Genomic DNA, 16,241 nt, shown 5'->3' on the forward strand with positions numbered 1-16,241 from the left:
CCCAATTAATTTTTGAAAGAAATCTATACTTTTATTTAGCAAAGATGTATTAAAATAATCAAAAGTGACAGTTAAGTGACATTTATTTGTCTAAACATTGCTGTTCTTTTGCCCTTTCTATTCATCAAAGAATCCTGACAAAAATCTATCACAGTTTCCACAATAATATGAAGCAGCACAGCTGTCTTCAACATTGATAATAATCAGAAATGTTTCTTGAGCAGCAAATCAGCATATTAGAATGATTTCTGAAGAATCATGTGACACTGAAGACTGGAGTAATGATGCTGAAAATTCAGCTTTGATCGCAGGAATAAATTAAATTTTAAAATATATTACAATAGAAAATATGTATTTTTTCAAATTCTTAAAAATATTTTACAATATATTGCTGATTTTAGGCTTGATGAGCAGAAGAGACTCCAAAAAACATAAAAAAATCTGCCTGATCTCATATATATATATATATATATATACACACACACACACATATATAGACCATAGTATTAGCATGCAAAGCCATCATTGTACCATGTACAGTAAATGGTTATGTGTGTTCATGTGAAGAATAGAAAGAGTGAAATTGGGTAGTGAAGAGGGTAAATGGTTGTATAAATTGTAACACACACACACATACTTGTGCTGTAGCTGATGATTTAGTCCTCTGTCAATAAGTAGAGATTAAGTTTCACCTTCGGAGGTTAGAGGATATCTGCTTATTCAGCACCTCGCTCAGGGATTACATTTTCCCCTTATTCCCCTCACACACACACACACACACACACACACACGCACACAGCTCAAAGAACCTGCCGTCTGCCAGTCAAAGTCTCACTTCCTGCACACGTCTGAGGGCAGCAGGGTGATTTCTCCTCTTTATATGGCAGCTGCATATTCAGTCAACGCTTTGTCTTCCCCCAGATGCACATGCAGCGCTGCCATCTCACCGCTGATGGAGGGATTTATATTCCGCTCCATAACCTTGCTGACTAACAGCAAATAAAATACACGGCGCCTTCAGACCCTTCAAAAATGCTTTAATCATAAAACAGCGAATATAAATGCAACGAGAGATGAGAAAGCTAAAGCAAGACAAAAGAAGCGGTTCAACGTTGATGAGACGAACTGCTCATCAAACACAAATGCAAGTCTCCAGCTCTGCACTGCATTTTATAGTCTCACAGAGACAGACTTTGGACTGGTTTATTCTAGACATCATTCATTACCTATGAGAGCTGGAGATTTGGGGTGACAACTTTCAAAGACTGGACACCATAAGTCTTGTAAATTAGTCTGCAGTGACAAGTTTTTCCCTCATTATACAACCTCTGGACCTTTGGAGCTCTGAGTGCTTCATGTCTCCTGTATTTGTGTCCTTTCAGAGTCTCTATAAACCCTTGCGTTTTGTGATTTCATACCTGTGTTAAACTGTGGATGAACTTCTACGCTTGAACCTGCACGTCTATGAACTGCATGTAGCTGTCCATCATCTCAGTCTACTGTGTGAGACCCTCCAGGCTCATCTGTAGCACATGTGCATCTGTATGTCTATACTGTAGAGGCTCATGCAGTCTTTCCTGTTTTCACTGTGTCTGTAATGTGTTTCAGCCTCACAAACGTCCGATCACAGAGAGAAGATGTGCTCTGGTTCTTCAGTAGTCTTTTAGTGGGAATGTCTGAAGCACTGAGCAGTGTGTAATTTACCAGCTGTGAGAGGAGAAACTGCTGAGATACATATGACAGGTTGTTGCTTCTTAATATTGTTTCAGGCACTTTCCATGTTTGAAACAGAGAACAAACTAAGGCTTGCAACTTTTTTTCTTTTCAACAAAGATTAAACATCAAAAATGTTATATAAAAGTACACCAGCATCAGTAACAGGGTTGCAAATCAGTGTTATTTTAGTAATACTTGTATACTATTATAGTATTTATTTATATTTTCAAATAGCTCTTTAATTTGAAGGTTTCAATTTTGTTTTCCATATTTGTTTTTTTATTGTTTATAGCTTGAATTAATTTATATATGTTTTAATTCCAGTAATTTTAAACTAATTTATATCAAGTAGGTGCCAATGCAACATTGTTAATTTTCATCCAGTATTTTCATTTTATTTTATTTTAGCTTTATTTCAATTACCTAAAATGACTTATAATAGTTTTAGTAAACAATAACTACGCTTTTTACTCTAAATCAGCCATATAATTTTTGCATAAATGGAAGAAAATACTGTAAATAATGTAGGTTTATGAATTTAGAAATTAGGTTTCTATTGTAAAAAAACAACTTTTCGACAACAAAATCTAATGCTGAATGGTTCAGACTGACGAATGCAGTCAACAAAAAAGACAAAAACATTTTTTTCAAAAATTATATATTTATGTTCAAAGAGTCCAAATGATGTCACTTCTCATGCATCATACTTTAAAATAATGCTACAAATGTTGTTTTTTGTGCTAGAGAGAATCGCACATTCAGAGTACTTTGAAACAATCTACTTCTCCAGGGTAATAACATGTTAGATTATACAAAACAAAATGCGATTTGTGCCTCTAATGGTCATGTGACACCAAAGTGTATCATATTCATGCAAAGTGCCTTCAGCTGCCACAGGTCTGGAGTTTGAGTGCTTTTTCTCTCTCTTGTGATGAAGATGAGCAGTAATTTGGCTTTGACACTGATGCCTCTTCACAATAAGAGCTAAGAGAACCGAGTAATGTCATATCAGACATTCCTCATAGTGGGCAAGATGCTACATGACTGCCTTTCAGGCTTGGGCAAATATGAGGGAAATGATCAAATATGATGCCATGCCAACTATTTGTGCTGTTAAATTGTTATATCAGTCAGCACACATTGAGGGTAATTTTCTGTTTGAGTCTCAGCCTTCATTCTGAGCTGATAAAAGCTTCCATTAGCATGACCTGATGCCAGCGCGCTCTTTCTTATATTTCATCACAGTTGGATTCCCAGGAGCCGGTTTGCTCAGACTAATGCCAAACACATACCACGAGGCAGCAGGTCGGCACCCTCAGCACATACAAAGTCTCAGTTTCTCGTTTTCTGTTGCACATTTTATGCAACCAATAACTATGGAAGACTGTTTCTGCCATGGAAAAAATTTAAAAGGTAATTGTGACTTTATCTCAAAATTCTGACTTTTTCCCTCAGAATTGCAAGTTTATATCTCTCAATTCTGAGTTTGTGTCTAGCAATTCCGATAAAAAGAGACAGAATAGTGAGATATAAACTAAGAATTGTAGGAAAAAAGTCTGAATTATGAGATAAAAAGTTGCAATTACCTTTTTATTTTTAACATTTTAGCAAGCAAATCACAGACTACATGGGCTTTCAATAGATCAATAAACACATACATCATATTAAACAATTAAGCATAAGTTTATGACCTACTAGCTAAATCTCGTGTTAAGAATAAATGGTGCAACAACATAAAGTCCTAGTTAGTTGCGTGCATGTGAAACCTCAGTGCTGGAGGCTGCTGTGTTTGGACCCTGGCTTCATTCTGCAGGGGGTAAATGAAGCGCAGACTCTGGATGCAATTTTACATTTTATAGTTCCTTCATTAAACACTAAATGAGAGCTGCTGGTTAACTGATCGCTGGATACTTTAAACTGTGATGATATCCTGTGCACATATCTAAAGTTCACATGAGTGTATTAATGTGAAGAAATATGCATGCACACATTCTAGACATGACATCCGAAAAAATAAATAAAATAGTGAAATAGTAAAATAGGTGAGATTTTTTTTTAGCCAGATTGCATTCAATTGATAAAAAGAGCAAAAATTCTAATAAATGTTGTTCTTTTAAACTTTCATTAAATAATCCTGAAAAAAATCCTGACTGAAGTAATGGCTACTGAATAAAATAAAATAAAATAATAAAAGTTAAATATTAAATAAATGTAAAGTTTTACAATTGTAATAACATTTCACAATATTACAATTTTTTTACTGTATTTTAGTTCAAATAAATGCAGCCTTGGTGAGCATAAAAGACCTCTTCCAAAAAAATCTTAGCAACCCCCAACTTTTGAACTGTTAAAAATTTACAAAATTCTTAGTTATGTTTCATTTCAGTGCCAACTTTGTCTCAAATGTTTCTCCAATAATTCGCTAGGAGAAATAACACAGAAACATAAGTTATATATCTATATCTATCTACGTATTACTTTTCTGGGTTTGGAAGAAGAAAATTCTCTATTTAATCTCATTGCTATGTGGCAGCATTAAAAGATCTTATTTTTATGATTTTTTGTTCCCATGCACACACACACACACACACTGAATCCCTGTAAAAAACACTGCCCACTATGCCCCATTCTTTTATTCAGTAAATACAGGCCATTACGCCGCCCTGCGTGGATAAGACAGACCTGTTTACCAAAGATTGCTCCTCTCCACCTACAAAGAGAGCCTGTGTGTGTTAGGCTGAGTTTATCTCAGTCTCCTGATCTCTCTCTCTCTGCCTCCCTCACAGTGACCGGGTCACCGCGCACACCCTCTCCTGCGCTGAAGGAGACATATAGATCAGACTTTGACAGCAAGTCTTATCTGATGAGACTGCCTCATGCTTCACAGCTCTCCTCTCTCTCTCACACGCAGGGGATCATCCAGATCCTCAGGTATGAAAACAAAAAGCAGCCGCCCATCACCGTACTGTACCAAAGCGAAACTCAATCCAGAGAGAACTTCCTTCAGGAAGAATCAAATCCGACATAAGAATTTTCCAAAGGCCGCTAGAGACAAAGCATTGCACAGTCTGAATCCATCAGACCAATCGAAACATCGAACTGTTAACAAAAATAAAGTTTCCAGTTAGAGCCAAAGAGACCACAAGAAAACCTTCCACAAAGAAGTAAATATTAATTCTCTAGTTCATCGGGTTCACAAGCCTTTTCTCAGCTGAACACCTTTAACATTAATATTTACTTGAATTATCCTCTTAGATGTCAAGCAATGCTGTAACCTCTCAACAAACAGGCATATTTTAAATAATATATTTGATGACTGTTGTTTTATTGAAGATCAGAGTGAAGTGTTACACACTTTACTGTGGAGTCAACATGAAAAAGGATTCACAAGCCATTTTACTTCTGCAGTGTGATGGCTTTCTGAATGAAAGAAGATATGCAACACGACACACTGTAATGTGTAGTAATCGTATCATAGGCAAAGACATATTTTTAAAATGTTGAATAAAGTGCACTGAAGAATTGTTCACAGTAAGCCAATTTTCATTCTACTGTACTGTTAAATTTAAGCCCAATCGGTGTTATTTCAGCATTTTTAAATACTTTAGTATTTATTAATATTTTACATTTGAATTTTTATATTTTCAGTTTTCATTTTAATTGTAGTAATTTATTTGCATTTGTCATTTTTATTAATTTGTTTTTTAACATTTTTATTTAGCTTTGTTTTTATTTCAGCATTAGTCAATTTAGTACTTCATTTTATTAACTTAAAAATTTGAAATAAAAATTTTCATCTATTTTTTCAGCTTTTTCTATTTCTAATTGTCATTTAGGTTTTATTAAGATTCATCTTATAATTTTATGTATTATAAATTAAATTTGATATATTTATATAATTTGTATATTTTTATTATGTTTTAGCTCTATATTTTACTCTAATACATGTTTAATTATAAATATTTATCTTTATTATACAACAATTTTTAAATAGTTTTAGTTAACACTAACCACACTGAGCCCAATACAATGATATGAAGAATCTATAATATAACTCTCCAAACAGCCATTTAGCCACCTCAAGAACCTACACAGCCAGAAATGACTCTTGATAAGATGAGGGCTGATTGCTGAACCTTTTTGTTAAAAATGAATGGACAGTGATTATATTAGAGCCATATAAACTCCCATAAAGTCCTGGGAGGCAGCAGCTAATCAAGGCTTTATGTAGCTGTGTTTATACCCATGACGTCTTAAAGTTTCACATCACTCTGTTTGTTTTTTTAATTAGTCAAGGGAGAGCAGGCAAAAAGGCCAGCTAATAAAAAGAGACTGCTCACATTAGAGTCTAAGCTCTGGAGCAGATGTAGTTTTACTCTGTTTTTAGGGGGTGAAGAGAAATGACGCCTGTGGAGCGTAGCTGCTGGGCAGACTTCATCAGGACGGATGGCCCAGAGCCACTTCATATCTTTAAACAAGGACATGGTGGCCATAAAGCTGGGCACAGGCGAACGCTTGGGTGGCGTGAGAGAGCAGTCATCAGCCTCAGAGACTGACAGAACGGGCCACTCAAAATGATTCAGCACACGTTGCACAGATTCAATCCATCACACGTGGAAGTGATGTACGAGTGAGCCGCGCTCAGCCCAAACTCATCTCATCTCTTCCTCCGCTCCCCACGGCCCAAATGCAACAGAACGCACTCCGTTTGGCATTTCTGAACAGAGAACAAGCAAATAAACTGCTGCTTATCGACCGTAATGTGGAAACGGCTCTGGTGTCCAGCTGGCCTTCATTAAACAATGCCAGGAACAAAAGAACAACCAAAGACTCAATCCGAGATGATCTGATCATCTTTGCTTACAATAACTATTGTTTGATTCATTTTTCCTTTGCAAATGATGTCTTTAATGTCAAATTTGTCTTTTGACATTACCGTACTTGCACAAATTAAAGATTATTTCCCCACTTTTGTATAATTTGACAGTTTAATTGGAAACTATGCACGCAAATATATATATTTTTAACCTTGATTTTTTTCTTAATTTTTCTCATACATCACATGCTCTGCACTGTAACTGTTGTTTCCTTGGTAACCAAGAACACTAACTTTTGAAAAACTTAATTGGTGACAAAATTGTTGGTTGTGATGCAAATGACATAGAACAGATTATATTAATCACAAATTATATAAATAAATATAAATATAGCACCTTCTCTTTCTGTTTTCCAATCTATGCTTAAATCTTATTTATTTGGACAAGTGACGATGGCTAAAAAGTTTTTTTTTTAAATTCCCAATTGTTTGAGTCAAATGTTTTATAGCATTGTTTGTTTATTAATTTATTTGGCTTTTAATGCCCTTAAGGTAATTTTATGTACAGCACTTTGGTCAACCAATGGTTGTTTTTAAATGTGGTTTATATATGAATGAATGAATGAATGAATGAATGGATGGATGGATGGATGGATGAATGAACAAATTAATAAATAAATGTTTTTATAATGGACTCTCATATTTTACGATTAAATGGTAAAACAATAAAGTCTATACATGCATTTAAAAATATAAATAAATCAGTATGATGGGCTGTCCGCGCGGCTCTCCGTTCTCCAGCCGTGAGTAAACCACCTGATAGCCGCGGATCTGTCCGTGCTGTTTCTGCTGCAGAGGAGGCTTCCAGGACACCCGCAGGGCCGTGGAGTTCACGTTGTCCACCTCAACCCTGCGTGGAGGGGCGCCAGGCACTGTGGGAGGCAGAGAAGAAACGTTTAGAGCTTCATCACACACTCAAAACACACACAGGTCAGCTGAAGGTACAAACCAGCTCCCAGGCTACAGCCAACACATTTGAACAACTTTTTACTTCTGTTATCTGCTCTCCACAATTCACCTCAGACATTACATCTCTCAAACAGTTTATATTTCAAAAAAATTACATGTGTATTTGTTTAATAAAATAAAATTTTACCAATATATTTTACAATTTTTTTAAGGTTTCAAATGTTAATATTATAAGTCTAAGTTTGGGACAAATCAAATTAATAAATAAATGTTTTTATAATGGACTCTCATATTTTACGATTAAATGGTAAAACAATAAAGTCTATACATGCATTTAAAAATATAAATAAATTAATAAATTAATTAAACACTTAAAGTTGTTATGTAAGTAAAAGCACTTGGAAATCTCTTTTCGAAGATAATAATAATAATAGTAGTTTACTGCATTTGTACTATTGTTATTTTACTATATTCACAGTTTTGCCAGAAAAAAATACATGTTTGTCACGCTAATAAAGCACAATAAATTGAAAGGGAATTGAGATTACTAGTCAACATGCAATAAGTTTCAACTACGTGCCTGATGTGTAAATGTATTTATGCAAAAGTGTCAAGTTTGTGTGACAAATAGATGTCCATGTATGACGACTAATGACTTTAAGTTTGCATGAGTGAACGTGTATCTGATAATAAAAACAAATGTGCACAGATGCAAGAATCTTGCTCAAGACTCCTCGTCTCCACACAGCTGACGAATGGAAAAAGAGGTGCCAGTTTATCTGAAAACCCAAAACGAGCATGTGTGAACAGCAGACGAGGTTCTCCACCCTTCAGAGGCGAACGCATCACTGAGAGCAGCTAACGGGAACGAGGCAGATCCTTCGAGGATGCATCTGAACTTTCCTGCAGTTTGACTCGCGTCTCGTTCTGTTCCTTGAGTTCTGACATTCATGAGGCACAGGTCTCTTAGCATCACGCATGCTGTAAGTCATGCATGTAGTGTAATTCCCTGTCACACACACACACACACACACACACACTAAAGCAGGCTGACTGAGAGGCAGATACCTGGAGTCAGCGAGTCGGCGTGCTCCTGCAAGCTAAACGCGCATAACAATCCTACAGCAGCTCTCCACGGCCGGCTGCTCTCTCCCATGAATACTCAGCAAGGATTAGAGCACCACTACAGCTCCTGATCCATTTCAGCAAAAACCAATTCCTCTCAAATACATATATATTAATATTAACTTCATTTGAATAACACTCGCTGAGTTCGGATCATCCCTCTGCAAGCTGGAATTACACTCTTATGAATAAAATTCTTCAACATTAGTTCTCTGACTTCACTTTTGTCAGATTTTTGTCAGATTGAGATGACTACAAACACATGCTTTAAAATGTGGTTGATCTAAAAAATAAATCGATTTAAAATGTATAAAGCACATGATAGTTTACTCGCCATATGTATTCAGAAGCTGTTGGAATGAAAAGTTTATATCGAGAAGGGACATACAGGAAAAAATAGATGTCTATGAAAGAGGTGAAATTGTAGGGAAACTGTGTCAAAAAATGAAGAATGTGTAGTTTAATTTGAAAATTAATACATAATTTTATATGTGAAGTGATAAAAATATATTACTCAAAAAATAATTGAAAATCTTTTATATGTAAAACTTGAAACAGTAGTATTAATGTATGATGTTTAATTATTAATGTAAATAAAGTCTTATTTTCAGTTATATATGACAGTCTAAAGTAACTTTTTTTTTGTTTTTTTTTGGATAGATTAAATTTAGTAGTGGAATGTTCATTTGTGAACATTATTTAACTGCATTTACTAAAAATGCTTCTAAATACTAATAAAGCATTTATTTTAATTTATATAAATAAAATTTTACCAATATATTTTACAATTTTTTTAAGGTTTCAAATGTTAATATTATAAGTCTAAGTTTGGGACAAATAAAATTATAATCTATTCACGTTAGGTATTTTAATAATAATAATAATAATAATAATAATATTTAGATATTACATTTCTCAAATCCACAAAGCCTGCAAAAATGGGCTTTAAAAATAAATAATAAAAGGACATATAATTATAAACTAATAGAATAATAAAATATGTAATATATAAAAAAGTAAAAATTGTATAATAATAATACATGTATAATAATATGCATATAATAATAAATGTATAATAATATGTAATAATAATAAAGTAGGTAAGCTGTTGTCTTTCCTCTTTAATTTTACTTTAGACATTACATTTCTCAAATTCCCAAAAGCCTGCAAAAATGAAAGGGATTGCTCACCCTCATGTTGCACCAAAACTTCATTCACAGATACCATAAAAGCATTCACGAAAGAATTTAGACTGAAATACCAACTTTTTCAATTTATTTCAGTCATTTTTAGGGCTTGACAGCTGGTGGTCACCATAAACCTTAATTGCATGGAAACAACCAGTGTAAATATATATGTCATATAGCTTTAAAACAACATAAGGGTGATACAATTAAGAAGGGTGAACTATCCTTTTGACATGCATTTCACAAACATAAATGTGTTGGACTGAGAGCCTGGGAGACGGGCTTCACCAAACCCACATAACACCCCAGGCCAGCTCAGCTCCCCCTGGAGTTTGGGCTGAATACAGATCCGACTTGAGTGCAAAAGAGTAGCAGTTCAGTAGATGTTAATGACAGTCAATTGATAGTCAATAGAGGAGGCAGTGAAGGGAGGGAAGACAGGAGTGAAGGTTAAAAAGCGCAGCATTGAGAGATTAATAACCAGATAGAGAACAGCCTCTCTCATCCCAGAAGTAACAGCTCAGAGCGCAGAAGATCTATGGAGACTCAAGTGCTGAACGTCAGCAAAATAGGCTGCGCTTAATTGGAGTCATTTAACTGTATAAATGTGCTTGGCGCTGGCTGGAATTCAGCCTTGACCTTCAGACGAGAAAAAAGTGGATGCCTGAAAACAGATAAACAAAACTATAGTGCTCTTCTGCAGATGTGTGACCCGAGCTGGAACGAAAGCATCGACACGGTCAATTTTAACAGCATGTTTGTGCAAGTTTAATACAAGTTCAGCTCACTCGACACCATTTGCAGCATAATGTCAATTACCACAGACACAAATTTGGGGAAAAGACTTGAACTTACAATGGAGTAAACTAGACCAGTGTTGCAGGGGGTTGAAAGCTACTGTAAATGAATAATTCAGTCTGGCACGTTTCATGTGAAAGTTTGCTGGGCATTATGTATTTATGACATTGTTGAAAAACTGCATCTGGCTTTACACAGTAATCCATTCTATCACACATACTTTTATGTTCAATTCCTGTCATAACTCTTTTGAAACTGTGTATTTTAATTAGGGCTGCATAATTATGACACAAATTGTCAATTATTTTCCTTGATATGATTATGTAGATCTGTGATTCTCAAACGTTTTGACTTCAAGCAACCCCATAGTCAAAGATAATAGTTAAAGGCTGATCATTTTCATACATTTACAGGGCGGAAATATATTAAAATAATTAACTTTATAATTAATATAATTATCCTAAATAAGCAACATAATTAAATTTCATAATCACAACAACTGAATTTTCTTCATTGTTTACACTTTTTTACCAATGAATAAACATGACTTTTCTAGTTATTATAATTTTTTACTGACAAATAGCAATTTCCATCCATATTACACCCCAATTTCCATCCAATTCAAATTATTTTAATATTTTTTAAATTCCTTAAGATCAATGTTTTTCCCCCCATATTTTCAATTTCCATGACTTTACCAGATCTACAAATTACACTTTTAAAATTCCCTCATGCAATCTAAAAAAAAAGGCAGCTGTTAAGGGAAGAAATTAAAATAAAAAAATATAATTTCAGCTTATATCTTTAACTGTTTTAGCTTATTTTAAACCTTGTTATTTTAAGCCATTTTGTGGCCCCCTGGTTGAGAACCACTTGTGTAGACTATTATTTTTAAATAATTATGCAGTTCTAAAATTTATGTCCAAGTACTATGTACTAACTTTCTAAGTGTTACACACTTTCACAAAAAAATGGTAACTAAAATTAAAGAAATAAAAAAAAAACGATGTACTTTTAAAGTGCTAATATGTACCATTAAGGTACTCATATGTTCTATTTAGGGGAAAATAAAGTACAAAGATGTACATTTTAGCTTTTGTACCTTGTTGCGCCGCTGTGACAGCTCTCTACTTTTTCCTAAGAGTGCATTAATCATAATCTCAAAACAAAACAAAACATTTAAGAAGTCAAAAGTATTTTCTGTGGTAATCGATGTTATGTCACAAGTGCTGTCGATAGAGCTTAACTCGTATTGAACGCGTAACATTCCTTTGAGGGATGAAAGCACAGACTGCTTCTCAAATCTTCCGGCTCCTTCCTGACGTATGAATCCACCGTCTCACGCTCACTCAACTTTCACTCGCTCGTTTTCTCGCTCTCACCCCACGTCTCCATGGAAACTGTACCAACTGGAGGGGACAGGTTCACACTACACTCGCTGCTCACAGCCACTTCATGCCACTCCAGCTCTTAAAGCACATTACCCAGAGTTCCAGGCATTAAGGCAATATCGCAGGGAAATTACACGTGTGCTGGCAGGATCCGTAATATGATAAAGATCAGAGATCACCTGAGATCAGCGTAAGGCCCATAAGGGTTCTCAGCCCGGCCTCATGCAGGAAGTGTGAAAACCAGGACGTGGTCAACCGAGACCTGCTTCATGCATCACAGACCACATCTAATCACAAGCTGCTAATATGCAGCACAACACATGGGCCGCTTTTATAAGGCAGTACGTTTCTGTGAGAGTTTCTAATAAGAAATACAGCTTGCATTCAGATCCTGTGTGCCGTGACCTTGCTCAAACCCGGCAGCCCAGCACTTTGCTTTCCTGCGTAAAAGACATTCATAACTGCAGTGAATAAACTATCAAGCTCAGAACGCCTCAAACCAAAGTGTGCGCTTTGATTTATGAGAATACACAAGTTAAGAGGTTGAGAAATGCAAAAAACGCTCTGTTCTGTCTGGGATTCGCTAACGAACGATCTCGTCGCAGCAGTTCTGCTTGATGAATATGGATGTCAGTGAGCTTCTCTGAATGGGCGGAAAAGGTAAGAAGAACCGATGGAAAAGTTTACAGATAAAAAGCACAGCTAATTTATCAATGGCTGCACCTGCAGCCTCGCTTTTTCACTTTCAGTCAGCGCCGTTAAAGCCTTATCAGCCACCGCAGCGCATTATTCTCGCCAGAATATGCAAGAGAAAACTCAATAGCTTGATTTATCTCATTTTGGCCTGATTAATAACCCTCCAAAAGAAGCTGAAATGAAACTGAACAACGAGTATAAAGTTCAGCAGCTTCCAAGTTTAGTGCATCAACTTTAAAACAGGCCCCAGGCCTGCATCAATCTTTCGTTCAGAGTTTTATTCCTTGCTAAGCTTAGCATCACTATTACTATTGCTCATGCTTGATTTAATATAGGCTTACATAAAATATACTATTACTATTTTAAGCAATCAGTCTTACAATTTTTGCTCTGCAGATGGTAAAATATTTCACAAACTTACACTGCAGGAAAGATTCAAGCCATATCTAGAGACCAGAATAGGACAGAAACAACCACCCAGAACACTCCAGCAGTGTATATCAGCACCAGAGCAATCACCCACAACAACTACACCGTTCAACAGTTTGGGGATGGTAAGATTTTTTGATGTTTTTGAGAGAAGTCTCTTCTGCTCACCAAGGCTGCATACTGTATATTTGATCTACAAATACAGTAAATACAGTAATATTGTGAAATATTATTACAATGTAAAGTAACTATTTTCTTTGTGAATATAATTTATTGCTGTTGTCAAAGCTGAATTTTCAGCATCATCACTCCAGTCTTCACTGTCACATGATCCTTCAGAAATCATTTCAATATACTGATTACTATCAATGTTGAAAACAGTTCTGCTGCTTCATATTTCTGTGGAAACTCATACATTTTCAGGATTTTTTGGTGAATAGTTCAAAAGAACAAAAATTTATTTAAAAATGAAATGTATTTACTGTCATATTTGATCAATTTAATGCATCCTTGCTGAATAAAAACATTTATGTTCTGAATATTAGACTGGTTAATTGTGATATTAATTACCACCACTATTTTTTTTTTTTACATTTTTAATTATGCTGTGCCACTTTATTAAAGCAAATTTAAGGCACACAACATTAATGTCATATGTGTTCTGGGAAAGATGAAAGGAATCAATGAGTGTTTATCCTGTTATGAATCAAAAGGGCTGATTTTACCAGGGCTGCATGTGATGGGTTAAAATGAAACAGAAAAGAGCACTTTCTTAAGGGAGAGAGAAACTGCCACTGCAAGCAGCACTGGTAGCGACCACTAGAAAAAGAAAAAAAAAACTTGCCTCCAGGAAAAAGAGAGATACAAAGAGAGAAGAGGGGAGATGGGATATAAGAAAGAGAGTGTGCCGTTTGATTGACAGGATTAACAGACGAGGGACATGTACTTCCGGCTTTCACTTGTCAATCAAACCGCTGAGCCCAGTGGAGACAGAAATGTGCAGCATTAAACGAGCCCCCCACATATGGACAGACTCACACTCATGCACATACACTCAGAGTATGATGTAACTACATTTTTACATTTCATGTGAGCGCTGTTTGCTCATGCAAAACTCACTGCTAAGATGCTAGGATGTCATGGGCTAAGCGGCTGTCAGAGTGTTCAGGGAAGTTGCTTAGTGGATACTCATTGGCCCAAATCTAATCTTGTGATATTCTATTCTAAATATATAAATAGAGTCTGGTTTGTCCTTCAATGTACACTACCATTTAAAATGTTGGGGTCACTATGGTTTAATTTTTTAAAAAGAAATTCCTAGTTTTACTCAGCAAGGATGCATTTAATTCAATGATGACAATGATGTAGTAACAAAAAAATTCTATTTCAAATAAAAATCGAACTTTCTATTCACACAAAGAATACTGAAAAACAATGTATGCAGCATGACTGTTTTCCACATTGCTAAAAATCAGAAATGTTTCTGGAGCAGCAAATCAGCATATTAGAATGATTTCTGAAGGATCATGTGACACTGAAAACTGGAGTAATGATGCTGAAAATTCAGCTTTGATCACAGCATTAAATTACATTTTACAGTATATTCACATAGAAAATAGTTATTGTAAACTGTAATAATTTTAAAAAATATTAATATTTTTACTGTATTTTGATCACATAAATGCAGCCTTTTGAACAGTTGTGTAAGTCTGTGGAATTTTTCCACCCATTTGATATTAACTATGGGTAACAGTAATAGTAATACTTGTTTTAGTTACATCTATAAGAACCTTCTCTAAATAAAGGTCCATGTTGGTGTGTGGGAGCGTCTCGATGTGCCGCGTGAACCCCACCGAAACTCTCCGTTCGCCCACTCATTCTCTTTTCATCGCACAGCAAAGACTGACTCACAGAACAAAACACCAGCACTGTCCTGAACTTTCACTCCACTATAGAGACAGAGAGACCAGCTCCTGCTCTCTTGCTTCCTGTGTCTGCTGCACCAGAGCTGCACATTAATAACAGAAGAATGAAGAACAGCAGGCATAAACTCCAGCGTAACAGAAGAAAGAGAGAGAATCACACAGGGAGGCGTGGATTCATGCCGTTCTCTCAGGAAACCCGGAGCGAAGAGTTAGTGCTGGTGAGTTAGAAGGTGCGGAGAGCAGATCTGGAGCACCCGTGAGCCGAGCATTACCGTCCTCTTTGGTTCTGACGCGGGTGCTGCTGCTCTCCGGGCCGGGTCCCACGTCTGTGTGCGCTTTGACCCTCACCACGTACTCCGTCCACTTCTCCAGCCCCTCCAGCACGTAGCTGGACACATCCGCGGGGATGTCCTTGACCTCGTGACGTTGCTGGTCCTCGCCTGACACCGCCTGATAGGCCAGAGAGTACCTGACGATGTTGCCGTGGCGACTGGCGGCTGGAGGAGCCGCCCAACTCACCTTGATGCTGGTGGAGCTGAGACTGATCAGGTGCACTTCCTGTGGGGGGGCGGACGGGGCTGAAAAGGGGTGCAGGAACACATGAGCTGGGACCTGTTGCATAAACTTAGCCTCTGTGTGTCTTAAGAACTTGTCTGACTAACAAGTAGTTTGCCAAGGGGTAATCGGTCTTACTTTTCAGATTCAAATTAGATCAGTCTACCTTTTTATGTAACTGACTTTAAGTTATGGGTAACTTGTATGCAAGTTTATGCAACCGGCTAGCAATGAACATAAAGGTTCTTTGCAAAAATTGAGTTTAAGAATTTAAGAACCCAGGATTCTTGAGCTGGCAAATACAGTAAACAAACACAAACATATAGAAATAAGTATAAACATGCACCATGAAAACTCATTTTGGAGGATTCCAAATAGACTATTTAGTCATCCTTTGATTTACTGTTCAAAAGTTTGGGGTCAGAAAGGTGTTTTTTTTTTTTTGTAAAGAATACTAATTTTATTCAGCAAGAATGCTTTAAAGTGATCTAAAGTAAAAGTAAAGAATTTTAAAATGTTACACAAAAATTATATTTCTACTCATCAAAATGTATTCTGGTTTCCACAAAAATATGAATCAGCACAACTGTTTTAAACAATCAGAAATGTTTCTTGAGCAGCAAACCAGCATATT

General features: G+C 36.0%; 1 protein-coding gene across 1 annotated transcript in view; it reads right to left on the bottom strand.

Annotated features, from left to right (window-relative positions):
- The window catches only part of ptprfa (protein tyrosine phosphatase receptor type Fa), a 207,242-nt gene that overhangs the window by 52,793 nt on the left and 138,208 nt on the right, over positions 1-16,241 (bottom strand). Inside the window, exons 13-14 of the mRNA XM_016560916.1 lie at positions 15,325-15,630; positions 7,299-7,464 (exon numbers count right to left, since the gene is read on the bottom strand). Coding sequence (XP_016416402.1) covers positions 7,299-7,464; positions 15,325-15,630 — 472 coding nt within the window. The remainder of the gene's footprint in view (positions 1-7,298; positions 7,465-15,324; positions 15,631-16,241) is intronic.

Source organism: Sinocyclocheilus rhinocerous, unplaced genomic scaffold (genome assembly GCF_001515625.1).
Source record: "Sinocyclocheilus rhinocerous isolate Xijiao unplaced genomic scaffold, SAMN03320098_v1.1 scaffold588, whole genome shotgun sequence".
Classification (NCBI taxonomy): domain Eukaryota; kingdom Metazoa; phylum Chordata; class Actinopteri; order Cypriniformes; family Cyprinidae; genus Sinocyclocheilus; species Sinocyclocheilus rhinocerous.